Raw genomic sequence first — 27,033 nt, forward strand, 5'->3', positions numbered from 1 at the left:
AGAGCTGGAGCCAGGCAGCAGCAGGTGCTGCTAAGGTCATAATTCATACTGTCGCGTCTAACATAAAAAAAAACAACAACAAAACAAACACTTTCACATGCATTATTTTATCTTCCGCATGCACAAAAATTATTCCCTCTTTCATTATTTTACCATGCATATGCAAAAAGTGCTCTTGTGTTCACCTCATTAGACCCTGCAAGACAATGCCAACATATTGTCTACATGATTTATCTGCACAGCACTATAGACGGCATATGGCTTTGAGTGTGTGTGTGTGCATATTTGTGATTATGAGTAAGCATGCTGGATATGCATGCAGACACTTTGAGTAAACTTCTAACTAGTGGAGTGTGGGAGTCTCATTTGTTTTTGAGGCTTGTCATGACTGAGAATTACCTTTTCTCCATTAGCGCTCCCCAGCACATAGCAACCCATGATGTGGATGAGGTTGGGCTCCGGGTTCAGCTTACTCATCAGCCTGCTGAGCCGCCGCCAGAACCTGGATACACAGACAGTGGTTTGATGAGTAACTGTATGACAGAAACTATACTAAACACAAGCTAGATGCACTTCATGGTTGGAGATATAAACGCTGTTATGCCAAATTCACTGATATGTCTATAAAAGGTAAAAGGAGAAGCTGAATTTCTGAGCCATCCATGCAAGTGGAGCAGATTTTAGGACTCTATGTCCTAAAACAACATTTCTCTGTACTATAATGATCAAAGCATGAATAAATTAATTCACAGATTTTGGTTACACCTATAAAATGAAGTAAGTCTTACTGGATCATGTCATCCTCCTTCTCCACTTTGGCAAAGGTGGCGACTTTATTCTTCAGCAGGTACAGATGTCCTGGTCCTCCCTGGAGAGAGATGTTCTTTTTATTATAAAGATTCTTCTCATTATTAATGTCAGTTTATTTATTTATATGCAACAGTATGTAAATGTGTGTAAACCAGATTCCAACCACAGACAAGTCGATGTGTCGCAGTTAGATTGTGATTGTGTTATTCAATTCTATGGATAAAGTTATGATGACATGAGTACCTGTGCAGCCGCACTAGTAAATAGTTTTTTCAATTTATTTATCTTCTTTCAGAAAGACAGATGAAAGAAATGCTGAATAAGAGATTGCATTGGCTAGTGGAACAGAGGCTAGCACGATGTGACGTTCTAGTTTCACTGTAGTAAACTGGTGGTGATGTGGCGGTGTATGTCCCCCCCCCCGAGGCTGGGGTGTGGTGATCCTGATGCGGGTGTGTTATGAATATTCCACCTACACTCTGGTGTTGACTTTGCTCTTCCAGATGTCTACTATAGAGACTTAGAACATCATCACATCATGATCATATCATAGGAATATTATAAAGGACTAGAAATGATAAAGTAAGCAATCAGACGCTCCCACAAGTTTTTTTTAAATTTTATGTTTCAGTACATATTTCATATTTAGGAATATTATTATTATGAGCAAGAATTGTAATTGGTTAATTACACTTGAAACATGAGACACTAGGATGTCATAGTGGACACATTTCCTCAGCAGCTGCAGCTAAATATGAGTCTGTCTGGAGGTTGATGGATCTCAGTGTGAATTTTTACAGATAAAAGTTCTGATAAATTAAGATGAGGTTCATGACATCAGCAGCTGATGGCTGGTAGAGGGACAACCCACGCAGCTCATTATTTTTAATTAGATCCACCCTTTCAATACCAGCCCAAACGAGAAGCCAACGTCTGTGTTTGACTTGTCGTAGTTTAGTCATAGTTGGAGGTGGAAACTGCAATTTTGGATGACAAAATCTCAAAATATCATGCAAAGCTTTAAATATGGTAAAACATAATTTGTCTGCAATTCATAAATACTAGTTACCTTAATAAATCCAATCCTAACTTTAAGGAAAACGTAACCCAAGAACGTCAAAATATTTCTCAACGCCGTCTGTCCTGTCACTCACCTGGCAGAAAATGAGCATGTTCCAGATTTTGCAGCCTTTTCTGTAGGCAGTCAGCTTCTTCTCGATCTCCTCTGGGTGAAAGACAATCAAGAGGGAAAGAGAGAAAGAAAGAGAGTTGTTACTTTTCCCACTCAGCCATAATGGTGAGACCCATAAATTGGCTGTCCCTTAAGAGAGAGAGACACACACGGGCACACACGAGCAGAAAAACAATGAGTCATCTCTGCGCTCCAGCAAGCTTCAACTTATCCCACTCTCATCTTTTCCATATTTACATTGCAAGAGTAATTTTCACTTGAGAGCTACCGTTTAAAACCAAAAAACACGTCATACTCACCGAGGATGTCATCAAACGTGGCGTGTTCATGGTCCTTTAAATGGAAGATTAAGGAAGAATTATTATTTCATTAAACCCAACTGAGCAAAAATTGATTTAAAAGGAAGAACCCATTGATTTTCTATGCAGAACATTAGCTCATTTACAGCCATTAATGGAATTAGATTTCATTTAGTCATTATGCTAAGAATGCTGATTCTACTCTTTCACAGCCCATTAGACTTTTGAAAAGTAACAACATTACATTTCCGTTCCCTAAAACAGCGGTCGCCAACTTTAGGGTTGGGAACCCTCCAAGGGGTCGTAAGGTGAAATATATCTATTCTACACTAGTGTATGTATTTCTTCAGATGCTCCTCTAATCTTTGTTACTTTACTTGTAAATTATTGAATAACTTTACATGTTCAGGGTTTTCAAAATTATTCTGATAAAACAAGGAAAAAACCCTCTTTGGTCAATCCATAAACATATTCAATCACAGCCGAGGTAGACATCGCTTCACTTTGGGGTCACAAGACAACAAGAGTCACCCTAGCAGCTGTGTCAGGCTTCAGCATGCTAATATGCTATCATGCTGATGTTTAGCAGGTATCACATTTACTGTGTTGATGGTCATATTTTAACATGTTAGCATGCTAACATTAGCTCTAAATACAGAGTACAGCTGAGGCTGATGGGAATGTAATTAGTTTTGCAGGTATTTAGTCATAAACCAATGTATTGGACAAAATAAAATTGTGATGATGCCATTATATGGAGAGTAAATAGATAAGTTAATTCATTCATGGCAAACCATAAATGTGAACCTCATGGTTTCACTAGTGGAGAAGTCAGGGGAACACCAAAGCCATTAGGATTCATTGTCCAAGATTCATTAATGTCTGTACAAAATTATGTGCAAATCAATCAAGTAAATGTTCAGATATTTCACAGGAAATGTACAAACTTTGATTAGATGAAAAGTCAGGAGAGTCAGTAAGATTCATCCTCTGGGTGCCATGGATATCTGAACCAGATTTCATGGTAATCCATCCAACAGTTGTTGAGATGTTTCAGTATGGACCGAAGTGGTGGACCGAACGACCGACCAACCGACCAACAGAGCAACAGACCTGACATTACTGTCTTTAACATGTCTAGAAAGGTTGGGAACCACTACCTTAGAATGATCATTCATTTATATAGTAACATTTATTTAATTGGATGCATAAATATGAGCTTATTTAAGTCTACATAAAATTGGGAGATGGATTTTTGGCAATGCTTGAAAGAATGTTGCATCTCACTACAATCTTCTAGTGTTTTGTTCTCCTTCTTGGAGAAAAATACCAGCTGGTACACAGGAAATGACTGCCTTTATATTTTCATCTGAAGAGACAAAGAACAAGGCGCCACTTAACAAAACGTCAAAGCCAGACTGCGATGAATCTGTATACTGCTCAGAAGAGATTTCAAGTGGTGACAGTGCTCTTCTTCAGACAAAAATGAACCCCGCCATACCTGACTGAACGAAACCTGGCCTTTGCTTCTGATTGTCAGACTAGATAATATGATAGCTGTATTCATTTGTGATGAAAAATAGTCAATGCTGAGGCATGCTACATCATTTAAACAGTCTTCATGGTTTTGTGATTGGTCCAATACAAGTATCAGGTTGGTTAGTTGAGGTTACAGTTAAAACTCATGGTGAGAACTTTATTATTAAGATGTACAGTACTCTGTTAGTGCAAGACTAGCGTCCAGCTGTCTTCAATCTACAATTCCCCCCTTTGAGTTGTATTTATTTTAAGTTGAAAGGTTTGGCTACATCATTTTTTGGAGTGAAACAATTTATGTCTCTTTTATCCTAACTATATTATACCTACATTATTGGCTTGTTCATCATAATAAGCATGTATCAACTCTCAGTTTTTAGCTATGTTAGCAACATGGCTCTAAAGATGACACTGACGGTCATTAGTTTGGTTTGTGAGTAAAGGCAATTGTCAGGAGAAAGACCAAAAATACCCTTTCCCAGTTTATCTTTTAATCTACATGTACATGACAATATTTTGATCATAAATGTCGTTTTGGTTTGGCCGTCTAAAGTGCAACACCAAATGCATGGTACAGAAAAAAGAGTACAATAGCTGCATTTCTGGAGAGTTACTGAGCGCTGAGAAATGAGAGAGTGGCATATCCTGAAGCATTGATGCAAGTGAACCCACAATGATGCGTGTCAAGATGCTGCCAGTGTGTGTGGGCTTACATTGGATTTAATGCATGCAATACACCATCTGTGTTGGTCCAGATTTAAATATATCCACAGATGTTAGATGGGTTTGATGAAGACATTCATGGCCCACAGAGGAGGAAGCCTCCTGATGTTGGTGATCCCCTGACTTCATATAGTGTCACCAATGGATCAGAACTTGTTCAACACAGTTCGAGACAGAATACCTATAAAACTAATCATATTCTCATTATCAGCCAACCTTCCAAGCTGAAGTTGACTAAGTGCAGCTTAGACTGATGAAAGTCCATTATAAAGCTAATCCTGGCAGGCTGGAAGTGGATAAACAGTTTTGGTTTAGCTGACTTGGCATTTTCTCTGGCACTACCACGGCTGGTACAGTAGTTCATGGTAAGGACGTAAGTACAGCAATGTTTGATCTTAACTCTTAATCCACCTAACACTATTGCTTTGACTGCATAAATAAAGACGGCACACAATGTCTTCAATCTAAATACAATGGTACTGTAAGGCTGTCGATGGCTACTCACATAAAGAATCGGGATGATGGAGGGGTCATCCCTACGAATGATGTTGGGAACGTATTCGGCCTTCGGGACCTTGGAGGATATCAGCTGTGGAAAATTGGAAAACGTGCACAGAAGCATCAATACCATTGGCTGCATATGCATGAAAAACTTGCCTGGATACATTGACTGTTCAACTTCAAAGTCAATTTCAAAGTTGATGTTGTCACCATGATTTTAGGAGGGATGAAGTCCTCTCCTTCACAGGCTGCTCTCTCCATCTCCCTCTCCTCCTCCCAGTCGGCATCCTCATCCAGCCCTTCATCTAGTGTCCCTGAGGAGGTCTGAAGCTCACCACCTGGCTCGCACACACACACACACACAGGAACAAAGGGCGAGATGAAAGGATAACACACAAACAAGATTTGAGATGAGGGTACACTGTTTAAAAGCGTTGCACCTGTTATTTTATTTTTCCAGCACAGAGGGGAGGAACGGACGAGTTAATATCAGACAGCAGACGACATAATAACGCTCTCCTTATGCGCCCAGCCAGATACAGACAGCTACAACACAAAGCAACAGGCAGATGGGCAACAGGTTGAAAGATGAGGACGGCTATGTGGATGGATGGCAACAGCCAGGTACACAGAGAGTACGCACGCAGCGTCGATACAGGCAGCACGTAAACACAAACTGAAACAGATTAACTGTAGACACAAAGCCAAAAACTGTGTTAATGTATCTGCACATGTGTTTGTTTTGTCTGTCTGTAGCTTTCATGTGCCTGTAGGTGCACTCATACGTAATGTGTGCTTTCATATGTGTATGTACGCAGCATGTAGTCGATATTCTCCTACATACAAAAGAGTATGCTTGTGTTTCCATGTGCATTTTTTGAACATGAGCTGCTGTGCTTTGTATGTGTAAGCATGTGTAAATGTACATATCTGTGTGTATGCTTACAGTGCGTGTACTGCAGAGTAACTGTCTGTGTTTTTGTGCGTGTTTGTGAGCGATTGAGAGAACATTGACTCACTGTCTCTGGAGTCATGCAGTGAGTCAGGCTTGACAGGGGTGGGGTCACTCCATGAACGGCTGAAACTCTTGGCACGGCGATCGGCGAAGGCTGATGGATTTAGGGGGAGGAAGAGAGTCACTCACACACATTCACACTGTCCGAAGAATAATCAACCCCAGAAATCAAGGGTTGTTGTGTCTTGTTGATCAGTTTACCTCATGTGTTTGTGAAGAACATAGACACTAAAGTGATTCAAGTGTCCCTATCAATGGCTTCAGTGCTTTATAACATAGAGGTAGGTCATTGAAATTTTACTATGGTAAAATTATGATGTTGTGTTTTCTTTTTTTTAACATTATGTTGTCCAAATTAGTGATTCCAAGCAAACTAACAAATGTTCTTAAAGAGCAACTCAACACCAGATACAAATCTGACTTTGGCTGACCTCTAGTGGTTTAACTTCTCATCTTACTGCAGTGATGTAGACGTGTACTCCAGCACATCATGACATCACTGTTAGACGTGGTTACAGGTGCAGCGGAGCATACTTCTGATAAGAACTGCAACTAACGATTATTTTCTCAAATATTCAATTAAATGTGTCAGGGGATGTCTTGAAATTGCTTGTTTTGTCCAACCAAAAGTCTTTTTTATTAACTATCACATAAGACAAAGAAAAGCAGAAAATCTTCACAAGTACAAATTTGGAACCAGCAAACGTTTGGCATTTTTGATTGATATCTCAATACACAGTATATTATTGAGATATGGAGATAAGATTATATTGACATTGAGGTATTAGTTCCATTCATATCACCCAGTCCTACTTTATTGTTCATTTTGGTGTCTATGGTTGTCTCATTTGTCACACTAATATGTAGAAATATTATATGATTATGTTTCAAATTATATTGATGGCATAAATCTTAGTTTGTAGAAAAACTGTGACAATCCCAGTTAAAACTGGTGCAATTTTTAGCCAATTCCTCTGTCTCCCAGCTTAGAGTCAACAGGGTTTCCATTGACTGTAACTTGTTAGGCTAACTGTGTTTTGTAGTTTTCCTACAAGATGAGTTGAACCAACCACAATAAGCACATTTTCTTGCTGAATCTTTGTCTTGGCTTCTGAACTGCCTCACACAGTCATTTGTTTGTCGAGATATGATGATCCCACCCTTTAACCAAATGAGACAAAAATCTTCATTTGAATAGGACTGTCAGCTAAAGTCGATTTGTGAATATAATGAGCAGAGTGACTCCACAAATTTTAAATAAACAAATGCACAGAAGCGCAGATCTTCATGAAGAAACAGCACATGATTTGGGAGTGACTTTATCTTGTTAGATACATATTGCCCTTTAACTTTCCATTACAGAATCAATGATGAAAAATGACACAATTCTTTTTGTAAAGCAAATGCAATTACACAGTCACAGTAACAGACACACTAACACACATCAGTCTAGACACTTAAATGTAGACTGACCATCAACAATGATTTTAAGGAATGCGGTTTCACAAGCATACTGTAATACAATATCCCCATAAACATGCACAGTGCTGATGCTTCATGCATAAAGCAAATAAATTCTGATAAATCTCAATTCCAATGGGTATGATGGTACACAGTGTAGCGCATGAACGCATGGAAATGCACTGACATTAGCACACGGATACACTGAAAGACTTACTCTGGACCTTCATCCTGCGGCTGCCGACCATCCTAAGGTGTTTGCGGAAATTTCTACCATTTTAGGAAAGAGAAGGAGACAGAGACGTCAAGAATGAGGAGCAGAGCAGTGAAAGAACATATCAAACTAACAAACACAGATGAATAGAAAACACAGACAGAACACGATTCTGAATCCTAACCAGAGCTCTCAGGCTCTGAATGATCTCTTCATCCTTTTGGGAGTTTTGTACCAAACATGTGACAAGAATATTGGTAACAAAATCACCTCCGAGTCTCCAGTAGAAGCTCTGTCCTGTGCACATGCTAATGCGTTAGCATAAATGATGCTAGAGAATAACTCATTGTGCCCCTCATGTATAAATACTGAGCGTCAATTTTTCTGAAAAATAAATACCCAGCAATACCCCAAATAGCTTGCTGATATATGTAATCTGCTGGACAATATAAAAGATTTTTACCCTTTCCCAAGTTGTAACTCTGTTTCCTTCACAAAGATGGTGGCTGGAAGTGACTTATGTCCTTGCTCCATTTGTATAATGTGACTGAAATTTAAATGTTTTTTTTTTCAGCAATATTTGTCTATATGGATGTTTTCTATCATATTTTACATAACATAATGGAAATTTAAACATATAAAATAATATGTCCATATTTTATCCGGCAAGGAGATCATTTATGACTATCTGGATAAAAAAATTAAAAAAGGCTTGCAACTTTTTGAGCAGCGGGCAGAATATTTTTTCATTGGGCTGGTTAAAAGAGTCCTTTAGGATACTGGAGATACTTTCAGAACAGAGGTAAGTGTTAAAAGGTTCAGTGTAGATACAAAAATTGCAGAGTATATTCAGAGAATCAGATGCTTAGCTCTGTGAATGTGTTCATACATACAGTATAATGCACAAACTGGAGCTAGCGTAACGCTAAAACTTGACTGAAGCGTTGCTACAGTGACCTCACCTATCTTTGATGTCGGGTAAACGCATGGTTTTTAGACACTTATGAATTTATTGTCTCATTAGTGATCAAGTTAATGAACTTGTTAACTAACTTTTGGCAAACTAGCTAGCTATGAGATCTACTGTAACTGTGAAGGTGACTGACTAGTGCTAGCGCTAGCCGTTAGCTCACCAAGCTTCTAGCATGCCCTATTTCACAAGGACACGAGGATGAACTTTGCTGTGTCACACGCTGGTGTGACTGGGCCTTAAAAGTTTAGAATTTTAAAAACTTTACACAACTAACAACACCAACTAATTGTTGTTTTTTCATCTTTTTAGTTTTTAAGCAACGCCTGATAATTACTACATAAACTGTGTGCTAACATGTAATCCACTGTCTCCACAGGCTGTGCAGTGAAAGCAGCACGTCAGCACAGCAGCAGTTCCAGTCCTATGCCTGTGTCTGCACAACAAAATCACTGTAGTTATTCTGCATAAACAAGAAAGAAATAGATTTGTTTGTGGAGTGAATGAAATGTGAGCTGTTATGTGGCTTGTGTAGACAGCTGTGTATCTATTTGATGCACTGACGACTGAAAAATCTGTCTGATACTGAGGTTTGGTACCATTCCTTTTATTATACATCAGGCCAAACTCCCTATTTAGTGCTTTGTAGTGCTTTAAAGCCATTGTTGTGTTTTAAATGATGAGTGTTTGAAGTTACTCAGACATGTCGTAACTTTTTCTCAAGAGAGAACTGTTGGACTCATTTAAAAGGCTCGACTGTTGTTCCATAATCAGCATTTCAAATCTCTGAATTCTCGTCTTTTAGTCGACTCTCTTCCCTCTTCGTCCTCCCTTTCTTTCCCTGCTCAGCTGGATGCCTGCATGGCATTACTCCTGCACATTACTACTGATCACAAACAAATGGCTGGAGTTTGTTTTTTTTTTTCATATCAGGTGATGCATTATTCATGATTCATGATTCTTACCACTGGAGAAAAGGAGTGGGACAAAGTGAGAACAAGCGAAACAAAATGAAATAAGGGGAAACAGAATGGAGAAACTGCCTTAAGTGGTACCAAATGGAACAATGTTCGTCCTAAAACAGCTTTTTATTATTCATCAAGGCTTGTCTGAATGTGATGGTTCAGTGTAGTGCTAGCATGCCCTGCACTCACTTACATTTTTATCGCTTGTGCTTGATTCTGTTACTCTTGAAGTGAAGCCATGGGGTTAGCATCTTATATCAGAAAGCCTCAGATCGAGTATTTCAAAATGACTGGTGGTAAAATGAATAGTTGATTAAAGGACACTCCACAGATTTTACATATCAAGATCAGTTTACTTGTAATGGGAGCAGAATTTTTTATATCACTGGAAGAAGCTTAAAGTCAGAGAAGATAATCCAAGTAATGTCACTGGAGGTTATCTCAGTTTGGGCTTAAAGCGTGCACATTTCTAATGGAAACTGGGATCCTGTTTGAAACTGGGAGCATTTTTGAAAGGCAGAGAGGGTCCAACAAAGAGACACTGTTGAGTTGCATTATGGAAAATGTAGGATTCAGGCATTATGGGACTAAAACTCAGGGCATCTCAGCCTCTAGAGCTTCAAATTTAACTGTTCTTTTTAAAATTTCTCTTGCTAGTCCCCCAACTTTACTGAATTATTGGAGTACACCTTCCATACATCAAATTCATTCAAATAATTTAGTGTACTTTTGAACAATGTGAAAATGTCGACATCATGAAAACTGAGTTATTACAATGTGCACAAAAAGGTCACTTTCAGTCAAAAGCTAATGTCAGTGATAGCTGGTTACATGAACTGGTTCTGAGTCACTGCAGTCCTGTAAACTGCATGTGAATAGTCACATTATATCTGCATGAATGTCGGGGCTCCATGTGGCTGGTTGACTCTGGCTAATCTCACATCTGCAAGAGGAACAGACTAAAAAAACACTGCATGCAGATCTGCTCCCTCGGTTCGGGTTTGTTGATGAGCATCATCTCTGGTGAGGAGAGTCACATCGCTAATGTTAGCCTGTTGGCTATCTGCTCAAAAACAGAGATTTTATTGTTTTGGCAATATTGCCCAACCCTTCCTTCAATGGATTAGTGGAAGGACAGACAATGAGTCAATATCTATTTTGCTAATCCCCAAACCATTTAAGTCATCCATCAAATAAAAATAAGCATTTAAAGAGCTATTTTGATGTTGTAGGAGAAATTTTTCCTTATTATGATTATATTAGACCCAGTGTGTCCACTCAGATTTCTGTCCATTTCAATTAAACACAGGTTATGTGTCTACAGGCTGATGGCGCTCTAAGGTGAACTAAATTAAAATTTACTGATGTGAAACTGTGACAAGATTGGTGACAACAGATATGACTAGCCCACAACCCCACAGTTCATTATTTTTAATAAGACCCACCACCGTGGTTACTTATCGCTGGCTTCACCCCGCTGTTGTTCGTGCCACTCCATAACACCCAACAGCACCGTTAAACTGGAAGCCTCGGTCTCATTAATTAAAAACAACACCAACCTGATATATTAGTGTAAGCCTAACCAAACAGCAGGGAGGTTCATCAAAGTGCCGACATAAAACGCAAAGCACAGACCCTCCCATGTGATTTTCTTTTTTATCCAAAGCTGTTTTGTATCCAGGTTGCAGTTTCAAGGCATTCCAAAGAACAATATGAGTGTTGATGCAGGAGTAGTGAAGGCAGAGCCTAAAATAGAGGGATGACTCAGACGAGAGGGGGATCCATCTGTCAGCCAGCGTTGTATTTTTTTTACTGAGTGACAACAGCTTTTAAAATCACTCACACCCACACGCCAAGAGTGCAATTCATGTCAGTGTGTGTGCATGAATATGTGTGTGTGTGTGCAGCTATCTCACCCAACCCTCTCAATCTGGCTGTGACCTTTCCAAAACGCAAAAGTCTTGCTTATTCAAACATGCATAATTAGATTTGTGAAACTAACTGAGATGTACCTTTCTATTAAAAGCATCGTATTCTGAGAGTCTGTGTGTATGTACACGGTCCTGAAGAACTTGTAAAGACACACATACACACATACTCAAGCACACAGGCTCAAACAACGAATGGCATGTTTCAACCTCAGTGGATGTGAGGTCTATTGCCAAATATTGATCAATTCGTTCACTGTGCGAGTGCCAGCCACAGAGCAGTGAGCTACGGCCTTGTATTGATAGACTTCACTTTTACACTTCAGTGTTCAGTGAGAAACACTGATTAAACCTGCCACGCAGAACCTCACACACACACACACACACACACACACACACACACACACACACACACACACCACAGGATACCATTAAGAGATTTGTGATGGCCCTTTAACAGCAGCTGAGGACAAGAGTGCAAGAAATATTTTATTTACTGTGTGAAAGCACGATAAATGTTCACCAATATGATGTAGCAGTGGATCAAGAAGTCTGCAGGGTTTGCATGAAGAAAGGAAATCATGCTTTTATTGTCGCATGACATCATTTCACTTACTTGTGATGATAATTAAATTAAGAATATTGTTGAATGTGTCACTACATGATCAAGACGAATGATAACAAGCTCGATTAAACATTTTAGCGGTTTGTTTATATGCTCAATATTATTTGTAGTCTTTGAAATGTTTATGTTGTTCATCTTGTCTCTTGTAGCTAAAAGTACAACTTAACTAGAAGTTAGTGACAGAATGTAAAAAAGATCATTCTCAAATGATTCTGACAATTATTTTGTCAAATAACTTTAACTCAAGGGCCACTTGAGATTTCAAAAACATCTCACTGTCTTCATCAGTGGATAGAGTTTGCTCAGCTGTCATCATGTGACTTTGTAACTGAGCGATCCATCCAATGATAAAGACTTTTGAAACAAAGCAAGTAAGCAGACTTATTACTTATTACAAGTATTTGGTCAAAGTAGCTAACTCAATAGCATTGATGTTGTTTTAATTCATTAGCAACAGTCAGCTCCCTAGATATGATAAAGGATTATTATGATTATAATGATGATGGTGACTATTATTAGCAGCAGTAGTGTTATTTTTTATGTTTTGCTATCCCCATGTGAGGTGAGTCACAGCATCCAGAACTTTGTAAAACGGGCTGGAAAACTTTTACTTGGAATCACGAATGTTCACAACCTTATCTCCATGTACTGTACTGACTCGCCTACGTTCACCATTTCACAACCTTTCACTGTGTCTCACAGGCTCGATTCACCACCGCAAAATTCTACATATGATAATGTAAGAACAGTCAGAAAGACACATGTCCACCTGCCAGTCAGAAGAGAGTATTTTCCATACCCATGGTTCAGTATAACAGTGTACATACAGTATAGGACTGTTACAATATACTGTAACTTACTCAACTAAAAGTCATTATTCTGTTCTGCAGCACACGTGGTAAACATAATGTTCATTATAGAGTCGGCACTCTGCTGCTGTCTCTTTTTAACAGAAATACTGTCTGCGTTCATAATTAACTCCGATCACTTGTACCTGTTTGCAGATTTTGAGTGATGTTAAATTACAGCCTCTGAAACTCACTATTTTCTGTGTCTGTGTCAAATTAAAAGCCTACCAGCAACAGGAGGGTTTATAAGCCACTGGAAAACTTTTTGTGTGAAACATCTGTACCAGAAATGTACAGTATACATAGAGATAAGGTTGAAAATCAGATCTGATATGAGACTGATGATGAGGGTATTTCTTTGCAGTGTCACAGGGGAACTATAACAGGGTTTACGGTCTAGCACCACACAGGACAGGACAGGACAGCCAGGACATGGTACCTCTCCATCATGGTAGCTGCCTCCTGCTCTCTTTTCCTCCTCTTTCTCTCAGCAATGCCTCGGAAAGCCCTGCCAGGACGTCAAAGTGTTAAGTGGTTTTGTGGGGAAATAAAAATTTTACGTTTTAGCTACGCCTGACCTAACACCAAAGAATTTCTGTCTGAACCCAAACTGACCCAAGGGGTGGATAACCTTTGCAGAACTTATCTGATTTAACTCAGAAATCGTCTATACTGTACTAATAGTCTCATAGTTTTGGCTTTGAGCGAGAGTTTTTGTGAACTAGGCCTGCCTGAAATGCCACAGAGTTTATAGAAATTGACCAGACTTAAGCCCTTTGGGTTTAGTTGGGTTCGGGCATAAATATAAAGTTCTAGTCAGGGCGGGGTGGGGCAACAAAAAAAAGGGGTTGAAGGTGAGGGGTTTTAGATCCATAAAAGTTAGTGAAGGGTTTGGTTAGAGTTGCGGAGTGGTTAGAGTTAGCAGCACAGGGACGTTTTATCCACCAGAGGCAGAAGACGTTGTGCACATTCTTACAAAGTACACACACACACACACACACACTTGGACCACAATGCAAGATAGGGGTCTACAAGAAGAGAAACTGCCCATCCTGCCTATCCAATCTGACTTCAACCAATTCCTCGTATTAATGATTGACTGTCATCTACTGTATGAGTCTTTAATATGATTTAATTTAAATGTGTGTACCTGTCTTGATGTGTATTATTTGTCATTCTAGCAGTGTGTAATGTGGTCAGTGTGGGTGTGCCTTTCCCAGAGGGGACAGTAATGGCTCTGACAGGATGTCAGACATAATGAGAATCATCTGTGACAGTGTATGTCAGAAATCAAATCATGTCCTGCAGTCTGGTTTTGACTGACAGACGGCTGATGAGCTCTGCAAACAATGGGCAGAAGTCACTGGAGTCTGTACAGTGCTTATTATCCAGGAGCCTTCATAGCCCTTCCTGTGCTTCACTATTACTACATTTTCTCCCTCGTGAACTCCGTCACTTTCTTTTCCCTCTCCCTGAAAAAAGATGAACATGTTGGAAGTGACTCTTCCTTCAGCCCGTCACTCCTTCCACCATCTGCCATCACCAGAAACTATGAAGGCCCTTTTCCTCTTTTGTGCCATTAAGCAATCCAGCAGATTCCCACCAAATTCAAAATGTTTAGAGGAGAAATATTACATTACAGTAGGCTGGCAAACCGTCTGGTAATAACCCTGATTGTTCATGCTAATTATGCAGTATGTCTTAGATTTCAGATGGAAACTCTTTAGTGATGTTAATATATAATACTTCATGCTGCATTGTTTTATATATAAAACCATGTTATTACTTCAAGTTCAACTGTGAAATTCAACAAAAGTAGAGATTCTGACGACAGTAGGTTGATGTAACAACTTAACAACAGTTTGGGCTGAACAATTTGGATATAATAGTGATTTTTCTGACCAATTAAAATGTAAATTACAATTACAGTATTTTCTGTAAATTAAACTCCAGGCCTATGTGGTGGTCTACATTGTATTTAAGATGATAAGTTGTCCAAAACATGAAAGGAATCAGATAAGATAATGTTGATGTTGAGCTCCTCCCACACTTCTATTTCCTTTTCAAACCATTAAAATGAGCCAGTTTTCTAAATAAAAAATAAATATAATATTGAGATATTATATTAGTGGTATGTTACATTACAAGACATTCAAAACTGGTGCTATATTTATTAATACTGCTACTCCAGTTATGGTTATAATTACAAACTGCTATTAAATATTTTCTCACAATGTGAAAGTTTTGATATCTGACTAATGACTCTTACCTAATGATGCTACTGTTGTTGCTTTAAATGCAGATCAAGCTACATGCTAACAAAAAAATAAGTGTGCAGATTTCACCACAATGAAAATGTCTGACTGCTCTGACCAACATGCTTTTCATGATGACTGCATTCATTTCATCCCTGCTGTACGGTACCTTCCCTGCACAAATACTCAGTCCAGCAGACACTGAGGTCAACGGGGGGTTAAGGACACAGCAGAAAGAGTAGCACAAAGCCACATGAGGAGAAGGGTTGAAGACATGTTACCTAACTGACAGAGTAAGAAAAAGGAAGAGCAACGAGGAAGAACAGCAGGGGGCGGTTGAAAGAGTTACTCACGATATTCTACAGTCGTGGTTTGGAAAGCAGCCACAGAAGAGGAGAGGGAGAATAAAAGACAAAAATGAAAGAAAAGTTAGCAACCAAGGATAGCCAAATACTCCACACACACACACACACACACACACACACACACACACACACACACACACACACACCAGAGACTGCTTCATGTTGCAGTTCTCACTTTCAGGTTAGGACATAAATTCAAAAAACATGGAATGGAAAGTGGAATATTTCTGCCAACCAACTTAAAATATCAGTGAGAAATGACAGAATCTTTGCACAGTAAGTCAAAGTCTAATTAGGACATACACATACACACATCATTTAAATCAAAGGCCTTTGTCGGACCCATATATCAGTCTGACCCTAATAGGGACATGAGCAGATGGAAACAGATGGGAAAAGGGAGGAGAGACACTGACATATGGAGAGAGAGAAGAGGGAACGTGGGAGAGACAAGGGGAAAGATCACGACGGGTGAGCTTTGTCTGTTTTAAGGGTCATAATTATAGGATCTGGGTGACGGGTGATAATTAAGCAGTCAAGATGAGCGGAGGGGGGCCTGTGTGTGTCTGTGTGTGTGTGTGTGTGTATGTGTGTGTGTGTGTGTGTGTGCATGTGAACTGTCTAGACCAGCACACATTCTGTACTTTCCAATCCTGCTTTATTCCAAGATGTTTGACTGAAGATGATGTTTCATTTCTATCTTTATCTCATTTCAATGTCAAAATTTCTCAAAAATATGAATAGAAAAGCGAAATGAAGAAGTATATATATATAAAGTGGTTTGGCAGATAGTTAAAGAATTATTCTAACTTCTCAGACATTTTCTGGAAGTTTGTTATCATCTTTTTGTCCTGTCTCATGTGTACAATAACTCTTTAGCCAATGGGTGTTGGTTGTTTCCATATCCTGTTGGAATAAGGCAGGATTCTGGTGAAGGACATGCATGGAAAACATTTTAGTGTCAATACTTCTGCTACATATTTTTAATTTGAATAAGGTGATCAGAATAGAAGTCTGCAGCTGCCAATATAAAAAAAATCAAATTACACTAATAAACCTTTTTTTTGTGTGCACAACATTTGTGACCAAACTTAAATTTCATAATCCAATTTTCATTTAAATAACAATAATAATAATAATAAACTTCATATTTAATTAAAAATATGCAATACAATGTGGTCAACAACAGATTAGTGTACTCCAAAGCATAACACTGCCATAATAAAAAGAAATGTGAGAAACTGATGTGCAACTAGCTTTGAGAATAAAACAGAAAACTGAAACTAAGAACAGAAATAAAGTCCAGTAACATTAAATTTCATTATCATTGAGGCAGTGTTATGATCGAGTTGCAATTTCTCAGAAATAATGCATTTTCAAACACAAAATTATGAATATAAAATCAAATTTCAACTCGATTAAACCATTTGATTTCAATATTGGCATCCCCTGACTTCCATACAGTCAGGGAGGAAGCTAAAGGTTGAATAACAAAAGTGGATAACTACGACTGGCCTTACTTTATTTGGAACAAGCTCGTACTGGCTTCATATTTTAGTTAGACCAACAAGTGAGAAATGTGTGAATGCTCATTAAGATTTCGTAGTAGAACGCTACATTTTGAGCTGGAAGTCTTGGAAGGAAAAGGCTGGGCTGTATCCTGCCAAAACACGGTGGTGGTTCAGTAAGACAGAGATGACAGAGTGGGAGTGAAGGCGGATTTCCATGCCATACTCACGCCTGCATGGTGGTGGTGGCTGTCTGAAAGCTGAACATATTCTCTTTGGGGAACCAGCTATTAGGATTGTCCTCTGCAAACACAAGGAAAGAAAAGACAGGCGTGGTATCAGCGAGCGGAACATTCACACACGGGCCTTACAATTAGCGGAGGAGGCTCGTGAATGCATGTTGACAAAAGAGTGTGAAGTGAAATACTCCACATACAGTATGTTTAAGATGTAGTGGAGCACACAAAACCACATAGCTGCTGACATGATAGATGTACATATCTATAATTCCTTTCCATCTTCCATATCAATTTAAGTCCCCACCCATCTTCCCATCAATCATTCTATACCCCTGTCATCAGTAGACGCTCTGTCCTCGCTGTACATCCTCTCCAGTTTCTTGCGGTGCTTCCCCCCATCCCGCGGTGAGGTATCCAGGTCCAGGGAGCGCTGGCTTTGACACGGAGCACGAATGCAGGCCACGCAGTCCGGGGTGCAGTCGTCCCGCGACCCCCCTCTCCTCATCCCCCAGTCCCGGATGTTGTTGGCGCTCCCTGAGCTCTGCAGTGGCTGCGATGATGACAGCGAGCCTCCGTGATGCTGGTGGGCATGGTGATGGTTGCTGCGGTGATGGCTGCTACGGTGATGGCTGCTACCACGAGCGGCTGCAGCAGACGGTTGGCTGGTGCATGATGGGTTGTGGTCCGGACCCTGGGACAGAGGCTGCTCCCTGGAGCCTTTAAGCACCTCCAGCTCCAGGCTCTCCTCACTACTGCGCCCCCCGAGGGTCATCCCTCCCTCCTGGGTGATCGTGTACACTCTCGCCGGCTTCACTGCCGCACCCCCCTCTGGGCCTCTGGCACCCGGTGGGTTCTCTGTGGAGAGACTGCGCTCCACAGAGAGTCGACGTTTGGAGGGGCCTAAAGGTGCTTGAGTCTGGAGGGTGTTAGCCTGAGGTTGGGATTGTAGGTTAGCACTGGGGTTGGACTGGGTGGAATGGTTGGGCTTAGCTATGGGCAAACAGCGGCTCTGTGGTGGCAGGTTGTTGTTATGCAAGCGGCTGACGTCTGGAGAGTCACAGTCCTGGCCGGGGAAGGTGTCAGACAATAGATGATCTGGTGATAGAGAGAGAGAAAAGGAGAGAAGATGGAGAAGAATAGCAAGAAAACAAAGAAAGTGACAGATAAATCATGTTGTTTGTCATTTATACACCTTTTGTAAATGGGTACCAGATAAATGCCTAAAATGTAAAATGTACATGAACAAATGAACAGAGAGACAGGAGCAAAAGAGGATTGTTTGTTGTTTGTTGCTCTTTAGGATTTGTAGCTTTGGCAGCAGAATGGTAAACATTTGCAAGCCAACGAGCTTTCGGGAGGATGAGAAGGAAAAGCAGAGAGGTGGCCGAGTGATAAAAAAGAGCAAGGAGAGGAATGATGAAAGATTTGGAAATGGATAAGCTGGTACGGTACATACAGGGCTTTGGCAGAAACAAAAGCTCTGTCGTCCTGCGGGGTCACGGAGGATGGATGTTCCTTCTCACTGAATAGGCTAAGCAGCTGCGATGCTGCAGGCTTGTAAATAAGTGTTAGCTCATGGGAATCGGTGGGTTTTTTCATGCTATCTGTGCTGTGGATAAACAAGTACAGGACAGGACACATACTGTATATAATATATATATTACAGGTATCATTCTGAATGATCAAATTTAGTTCTGAACTTAATGTGTCCTCTGTTCAATTCACCTGACAAAGATCATTTCAGATTTTGTATTTTCCAAAACTTTCTACTTTTAGAAATATTTCTGTGACATTTTATTTTGGTTCATTGCGGGGGGGGGGGGGGGGGGGGGGGGGTTTGGATGTTTTTTTATGGGTAAAACCTGGTCACAGCCATGTTTGTCCTCACATTCTCGTAAGATAAGTGGTGTTAGAATGATAACACAGTGACTACTCACAGGGCTGTTTGGTGAGCTAACAGCTGAGAACATGCTAGCGCTAGTCAGTCACAACAGTTCTCCAAGCTAAGTGGATGCTAAATGTCGGTTAGCTAGCTAGATTAGTCACTAAAGAAACAAAAGTTTAGACAGTTTATTCAAGATACACATCTTCTGTCTCAGAACTGTCTGTAAACTGTAAACTTCTTATGTGGAGCCGTTTATATTCCTACATAATTATATAAAAGTGACAGCTAATGCATGCGAATGTATTACAATTTTCTTTTTTTCGTTCCCTCAAAGGTCAGCACTATAAAGATTTCCATTTCCATTCTTCTAGATGTGAGGTTAGCCTGTTTTTTAGATACTATGTTAGACTCCTGGTTTTGGTGTTCCTTGCTAATGTTCATTGCTAGTCAGTAGACAATCATTTTATTTCCAGAGTGTGCATGTGTCACCTACCTGCTCCGTTACGGTTTTCTGGATTGGTATTGGACAGGTATTCTCCGAATGCTCTGGCTGCTCTGTGGAGATACAACAAGTACAACAGTTAACCCTGAGACAACTGCACAACTGCTATTGTCAAATAAACACAGAAGTGACTCAGAGTCAAGGTTTTTCATGGGATTCTTTCAATATAAACAGTCTGTCTGAGCTTTTTATCTTTGAGGCCTCTTCATGTGAAGACTGTCCGTGGCATGCTACCAGTCAAGTAGATTACACTGCCACAGAAGTCTGTAAGAGGCTATTTTATTGCTAGTGTCCCGAATCCATACCCTGTAACAGCCGTCTCTCACAAGGATAACAGCCTGTTCTTTTACAGTGACTGGAGGACTGGGAAACAGCTTGGAAGCTACAGCTTGTCTCCCCTGCATGGTTGATAGGCCCCATAGGGGACTGTGACATTGCATGTGCCAGCCAGAAATCCAGGAAATAAATGTAGGCACATACACATGTTATGAAAGCACGCATATTGGTAGGAACAGTGAACTGGCACAGTATGCAGAATATCTATGCTGCAGACTGTCACTAAAACACAATGTCCTCTCTTACATGTAATTCTCTTTAGACAGGTATCAACACATTTCTGAAACAAAAGTGATGCTTTCTGAATTAAAACACAAGATATTTAATGGATTTTATATCCAAAGCTTCATACAAAACAATGAGTGCTTTATGCATTGCATTGCATTGGTAGAAACAAAATGCCACGCGCTGTCCTCTGCACTGCAAACATGACATTTGTAACCGTACAATGCTAAAGCCATCCATGAGTATTGCATAATAAAGGCAACAGCAGGTGAACGTACAAACTCTGAAAGGGGGAACAGGCATGAATAACTGTGATTAGCTCATTAACAATCATTCAAGCTCTGTGCTTCTGAAGCTGCAAGGCCTTCAGACCTCACTCTATTTAAAAAACATCTGCTTCAGCACATAATGGGCCTATCAGCACTATTGTAACCTTTACACTGTATCACACGCATATATAGTCATATCTCTAGGACCTATTGTACACACAGGTTGGGGTATTCAAGACTATGGTTATATAACATATCCCATGCAAAGTGAAATCAAATCAGTATATACTGTTGGTGTTTGTTTTGATTTTTGTGCTTGTGATTAACAAAAAAAAAAAAATTTATTTCTGCAGTGATAACATCCTGTAATAGGATTGTTCTCCATGAGGTGTGAATTCTTGGATCAGACGACAGTGACGGTCGGTACGTGGAACGTGGAAAGCATGAATTGGCCTTTGTGACTCTGCACATCATAGAAAAGAACTGTGTCATAATTTGAATAGCAGAGTAACTTAGGGAGTACTGAGGTTACAGGACTACTACATCTGATCTTGGCTAGCTTCCCTGAGGAAATACAAACTTAACAAGAATGTTCTAAAGAGACGGACATATGATATGCCTAATGGTACATAACCAACGCTATGTGTGCTTGCTGGAAAAGGGGGTGAGAAAAAACTGTCTTGTTACATTTGTCGTCTAATGACCTTATGCAGCCTGCCCCTTTATTTCTTTTTTTTTTTCATTAACTTAACGTTTTTGAGAAATTAACCATGTGGGGCAATGTCAAGAAGTTGTGATATGTAGCACAACAAGCTAGCAAAGCACCGTAAACATGTCTGCCTTACACGGATCTACTTTCTGAAGACTGAACACGACAACAGAAGTCTATGGCACAGAGGAATGTGATATATCAGACTTTGGACACATACAAAATACTTGTTAATGGATCAATTCATTGTTGGTTTGGCCAAATATGAGATTTGTTGACAATAAGAAAAATATGGAAAATTGCCAGCCTTATCCTTTAACTCATCAGTATGATGATGCAGGTTATTATTAGCATTATTTGTATTCTTAGCTTAAAAATAGGAATTAAAATGCAAATTTTCACCTAACTATGTAATATAATATATATTGTATTAATAGTATAATTTTGACTGTGATTCATGTGACTCTATGTTGTATTAGCACATATTTGGAATGGCCTCTCTATGATATCATATTGTTATATACACATAATAAAAACACAAATACCAACACATTCTGACAATTCCCTAAGACCATTAGACCAAGACCACAGTAAAATGAGGAGATGATCCCAGCATGGAGTGAGAATGATCTAATCAGTGCAGCCGCATATTATCAGTGTTTGTCAAACTGCTGTAGAAAAAAGTCTCTCATGATCTTCCAGCTATGGTGACTTTTTACACTCAATGTCATTTAGTAAAACTGTAGCCACAAGGTGGTTTCAAGCAGCCGATGTCAACCAAAACAACATGTTACATTTCCACTTCCGGTGTAGACATAAAGCTAAAAGATAAACTAACATAGCTGGAGCACATCCTTTTTGTTGTCAATACAGGGCTATGACATGCTCCAACAGCTACAATGGTTTTATCCTCTTTTGAAAAATAGCTGCAGTATCACTCTACTGTAGTTTATATTTCTAATTTCAGTTTGACTTTAATTTATTCTTGAATAATAATATTCTGCTACAAGTAGCTGAAACAGACTCTTCATTGTTCAGCAACTGGCACAAGATACAGTAAGAAAAATCAGCAGCTGTACTACAGTGTGAAATAGTTTGTTTTATACTCAGATACACATTCCTCCTGTTGAAACACCCACATACTTAAAATACACGTCATCTAAAAGATATAGGCCACACACACACACACACACACACACACACACATACACACAGACACATAGAGAAACAGTAAAGCCTGTAATCACTCTCTTCCCACTCACTCCGACCTGGCATTCCTGCCATCTGCACGCACAGACACACAGACAGACTCCCACATCCTCACTCAGAGACTGCATGTGGAGCAGCATGCAGAAAAATAAATAGGCTACACACACACACACACACACACACACGTACATACATGCACAATACGCTTGCTACATGCACACACGGCTGAATCTCAGGGGGGCTGCGTTGAAATGGAATTGCTGTGTTGTTGCTGTAGCCTATATGCCTTCCTGCTACGACACTCTAAGTAATTAAATATGAGGCAGCACGTGCAGTAGCAGTGCCACCCGTGAAAATTCCCCTCCCAGTCCGGATGATGGGAGAGGAGGAGGAGGAGGGAGGACACGAGGAAGAAAATGCAATCATCTCTGATCTATCTGCTTGACTTTGTGCACTCCTTCCTATGAAAAATCCCATATGCTATGCTGAGAGTAAAGCAGTGTAAAGACATGCAGCGGTTTGCAGAGGACAAAGCGCTGCAGTGTCGAAAGCAAACACGGACTGGACTCGTATAGGCAGAATTTATGGAAAAAATCTTGTCTAGAATGCAATTTCACTGTGCTGCTGCCAAAATAATCCACTTCATTCTCATGTTATACTATGTAAAGTAGGGCTGAGTTGTTGAAACCATTACCAAACTATGAAAAAGGATATTTTCCAGTGTTGATATGCAGTAATAATATGTCAAAAATGTACAAAATAACATAATGCATTATATGCCGGGATTTTCCCATGGCCTGGTGGGCTATAAGATGTCATATTCTGTGTCCGCATACCAACAAACCCTTTTATTTTGTGGTGTTGTTGATTATTTATCAAAAGAAACACAGCATTCTGACAAGGAAACTTTAACACTGTTACTGCATCTTAAGCTCAAAATAGATTGGGGATGGGTATCGAGAACCGGTACTGAATTGGTACCGGTCCCTGACTGGGCAGTACCGAAATACTGATAAGCTCCTGGACAAGCTGTGCTGCTATTGGTATGTATGCAACGTTAATTCACTCTAACATATCTGGCGTAGGTGGCAGTAAAGCACCTTAACGTTGGTTGCCACCCGCCATAACGCTGCACAGCCAGCGGCAGGCTGAGCCGCCGACCAGGGTGAGTCTGAGACGAAGGCTGGAGCAATAGAGCTTCCCAGAGGAAGAGAGGCCTTGCCCGTCATGCTCCGAGATAATTTCATCTTCTGCCTTCTGCTTAGAAGTGGTGAATTTACGCTAACTTAATATGATATAGTCTCTGGCTTTTGTTTAATGACATAGCCCACCGGATAGTTCTGGGTCTGAAAAGTGAAACCAATGCAGAAGTGCCTTACACCTGCGTTCTCTCTAATGACCAGCAGGGGGCGACTCCACTGGCTGCAAAAAGAAGTCCGATTGTATGGAAGTCTATGAGAAAATGACGCTACTTCTCACTTGATTTATTACCTCAGTAAACAGTTTCCTAATGAGTTTATGGTCTCAATCGCTAGCTTAAAGTCTTTTTCAATACAGCATGATGTTCATTTTGTAAATTATGATCCCATTTAATTTAAATGTGATGATAAAGCAGGGCATGCTTTAGGGCATGGTTACGTTGTGACTGACAAGTCGCTATCACAGTGACAAACCCATGGCATGACTCCAGATTAATTTACCTTAGCCATCTCTATTTCAGTGTGTTTTCAGTTAATTTTAATATTGTGGTCGCCTAAAAGAGTCTTGTTCAGTGTTTGGTTGTACTAAAAGACCCTCTAAGGAGTCAGATGTTCAGTTTTTCTGGTAAGTACAATTTGTTTTGATGGTTTTAAGCCTGCTTTTCGCTAACAAAAATTAGCATTAGCATTATCACAGTTAACAATAGACTGTAAATGCACCGTGCTAACCAAACTAGCAGCTAGCTTTAGGGTCACCTCCACCCTGTCGTCCAGATATGGTCACTTCTCATCACTTCTGTCTCCAAGAATCCAAGATGGTGATGGTCAAAAAGTCAAAACAGGAGTCCACAAACCAGTGGGCGATGTCGCAGTGGCTACGTCCATTATTTTTTAGCTTGGAGGGCTAACTTATGTGAACGTCGCATTTCTTCACCCATCTTTGGTTGACTACAGCCTTAATTGTTATGATAATAAGACTGTATTTTCTCTCTCCATATCTTCTAATTTAACTATTATATTCATACATAAATAACTGTTGAATCTTTTCATGTCATGTCTTTATTTTTTGCACCAAATCATGGAGAGTAATATCAATAAGAGTATCAATAAGTATCAGTATCAGTATTAATATCAGTATCAATAAAATCCTAACGATACCCATCCCTATAATAGATCAACATCATCAACAGCTCCTTCTTAACATTTGACTCCTTAATAACATCATCCTGTTAAACCAACAGTAAAGGCTGCATGTGTGAGAGCACTTTTTTCCTCCCTTACATACATAAAGTCCTAGAAACACTGTATGCATGAAATGATTAAATATGAAGACATTGAATATAAATTTTAAAAACAGCGCCCTAAAACAGTTCTTAGATCCTAAACTCACTTTAAAGCTGCTCTAATCAATATTTTTATACTCTGCTCTACAACTATACCGTTTCCGTTCACAAATAAGATCAAAAAACGTAGTTTCCTAGTCACCCAACAGCAGATGGACGAAGTCAAAACAGCTAAAAGGAAACCGAATATCAGTCTTACATTCGCAAAGTGGACAGAAACACAAATCCAAATGAATGCTAATGTTGCTACATGTCTGTTGGATGTGTTAAAAAAGCATATTGCTAATATGATGCCATACCCACTTTGTTCAGGCATCATTTTGTCTTTGCAGCTTGTTACAATCAATTAATGAATGCAGGTTTTAAACAGTTGAACACTTGTATTACTATACACATGAGGACCTTAAACTTGCCCTTTATTATCTCACTCAAAGCACTCAAATCCCCAGATTTCCCCAAATTGAACTGTTCACAATCTGGTTATTCGGCTTCAGCTGTGAACTGGATGGAAAATTGGAGATTTAAGGATCGCTGTAGGTCTTTTTCACAGCCCACACATTTTGACTTGTTATAGCATAAATAGCACAGGTACAAGTTTTTACAGTCGATCATTTCTCCACTCTATTTTAGTGTCCCGGTAAGTCGTGCCAGTGAGCCGGCAAGCACAATAACCCTTTTTCATAGCAGACATTTTCAATTGTCGTAGCAGTAAAAGCACAGGTGGAACTAATAACATTAGCAATGGCTCGGTCCCATGTAAGTGTCCAAGGAAGCTATACTGGTGAACCTTCATGCACTATGCCAGAGTCATGAATTTGAAAAAAAAAAAAAATTGGATTCAGCGATCATTAATGTTATTAATAGCACCTCCTTTTCCTGTACTGAGGGGTCAAAATGTCTTCTGTAAAAAAGGTCTATACCAGGGCCTGGAACTGGAGCACCTAATTGAAATGTAGTTTGATATGTTAATAAGAATTTCCCATCTACAGTATCTAGTATGTGATGACATTCAGTCCTCACAAGGGTAGGAGCAGAGTAATACACACAAAAACATATTCATTCTCCCTCCGGCTCTCGAGGAGTTTCTTCACAGCCACAACGAAGGCTTGACGTGCTCCTCGGGGCAAAAGCAGTTATCTGATAATGTTTATCACGGCAGTCACCTCCGTTTTTTAAACGTATTCATTTATTTTTTACTCCAGAGGTCTCTGAAACAGAAAACATGTAACACGTCTATGTTGCAGAGTTTTAACACATTAATTATACATCAGAGTCGGACTCCGCTGAGCACCGTCCGGCTGTGCTTCGTCTTACTGTGGCCCCATGCAGCCGCTGCGCCAGCAGCTTTACACTGCGCTTTTGGAGTTTTTTTTTTTTTCCCTACTGCATGTTTTCAGCCATGTGACATGAGGAGGGGGAGGGGGGAGTAGAAGAAACATGGTGACAAGAGAGAGATGTGTTTATAAGACCAAAATAGAAAGTAAGGAGGGAGTGGGAAGTGGGATGAAGAGGGGAGGCATGATAAGTAAAGAAAGAGTATTAAATAAGGAGAGGAGGGAGGACAAAGAGGTGACAGATGAACCACTGGACTGGATGATATTATGGTCTTATGAGCTGGTCATATTTGAGGCTTCTCCTTCCTCCTCTCTATGTGTAAAGGAGTGGGATGACTGCATATATGAGGCACATATGTATAGTGAAGCGTATAGATGCCTAGGGACACATTCACGTCTAATGGCACAGTAGTGAAAGCCACAGTGCTGGAGGAGCAAACAGACGAGCCTTAGTAGCATGACAAAGAGGGGAAAAGGTCCTGTGCTGATCCGAGTGGTTTTGCTTTTGTGTGTGTGTGTGTGTTGGAGTGTAAGTGTGTATGGGCTTTCGTAAGTGCATGGAAACATT

At 39.9% G+C, this 27,033-nt stretch overlaps 1 protein-coding gene across 4 annotated transcripts in view; it reads right to left on the bottom strand.

Moving 5' to 3' along the window:
- nsmfb (NMDA receptor synaptonuclear signaling and neuronal migration factor b) overlaps positions 1 to 27,033 on the bottom strand; it is a 59,967-nt gene that overhangs the window by 12,146 nt on the left and 20,788 nt on the right. For 2 of the 4 annotated variants that reach the window (XM_042420172.1, XM_042420170.1), the window contains 13 exons: positions 19,833 to 19,894; positions 17,785 to 18,549; positions 17,446 to 17,518; positions 15,696 to 15,701; positions 13,527 to 13,595; positions 7,755 to 7,807; positions 6,081 to 6,170; positions 5,272 to 5,399; positions 5,066 to 5,149; positions 2,302 to 2,335; positions 1,965 to 2,035; positions 789 to 868; positions 400 to 502 (listed from right to left, as the gene is read on the bottom strand). In XM_042420172.1, coding sequence (XP_042276106.1) covers positions 400 to 502; positions 789 to 868; positions 1,965 to 2,035; positions 2,302 to 2,335; positions 5,066 to 5,149; positions 5,272 to 5,399; positions 6,081 to 6,170; positions 7,755 to 7,807; positions 13,527 to 13,595; positions 15,696 to 15,701; positions 17,446 to 17,518; positions 17,785 to 18,549; positions 19,833 to 19,894 — 1,618 coding nt within the window. The remainder of the gene's footprint in view (positions 1 to 399; positions 503 to 788; positions 869 to 1,964; positions 2,036 to 2,301; positions 2,336 to 5,065; positions 5,150 to 5,271; positions 5,400 to 6,080; positions 6,171 to 7,754; positions 7,808 to 13,526; positions 13,596 to 15,695; positions 15,702 to 17,445; positions 17,519 to 17,784; positions 18,550 to 19,832; positions 19,895 to 27,033) is intronic. The other 2 variants (XM_042420171.1, XM_042420173.1) reach the window with 2 other exon arrangements.

Source organism: Thunnus maccoyii, chromosome 9 (genome assembly GCF_910596095.1).
Source record: "Thunnus maccoyii chromosome 9, fThuMac1.1, whole genome shotgun sequence".
In the NCBI taxonomy this organism is placed as follows: domain Eukaryota; kingdom Metazoa; phylum Chordata; class Actinopteri; order Scombriformes; family Scombridae; genus Thunnus; species Thunnus maccoyii.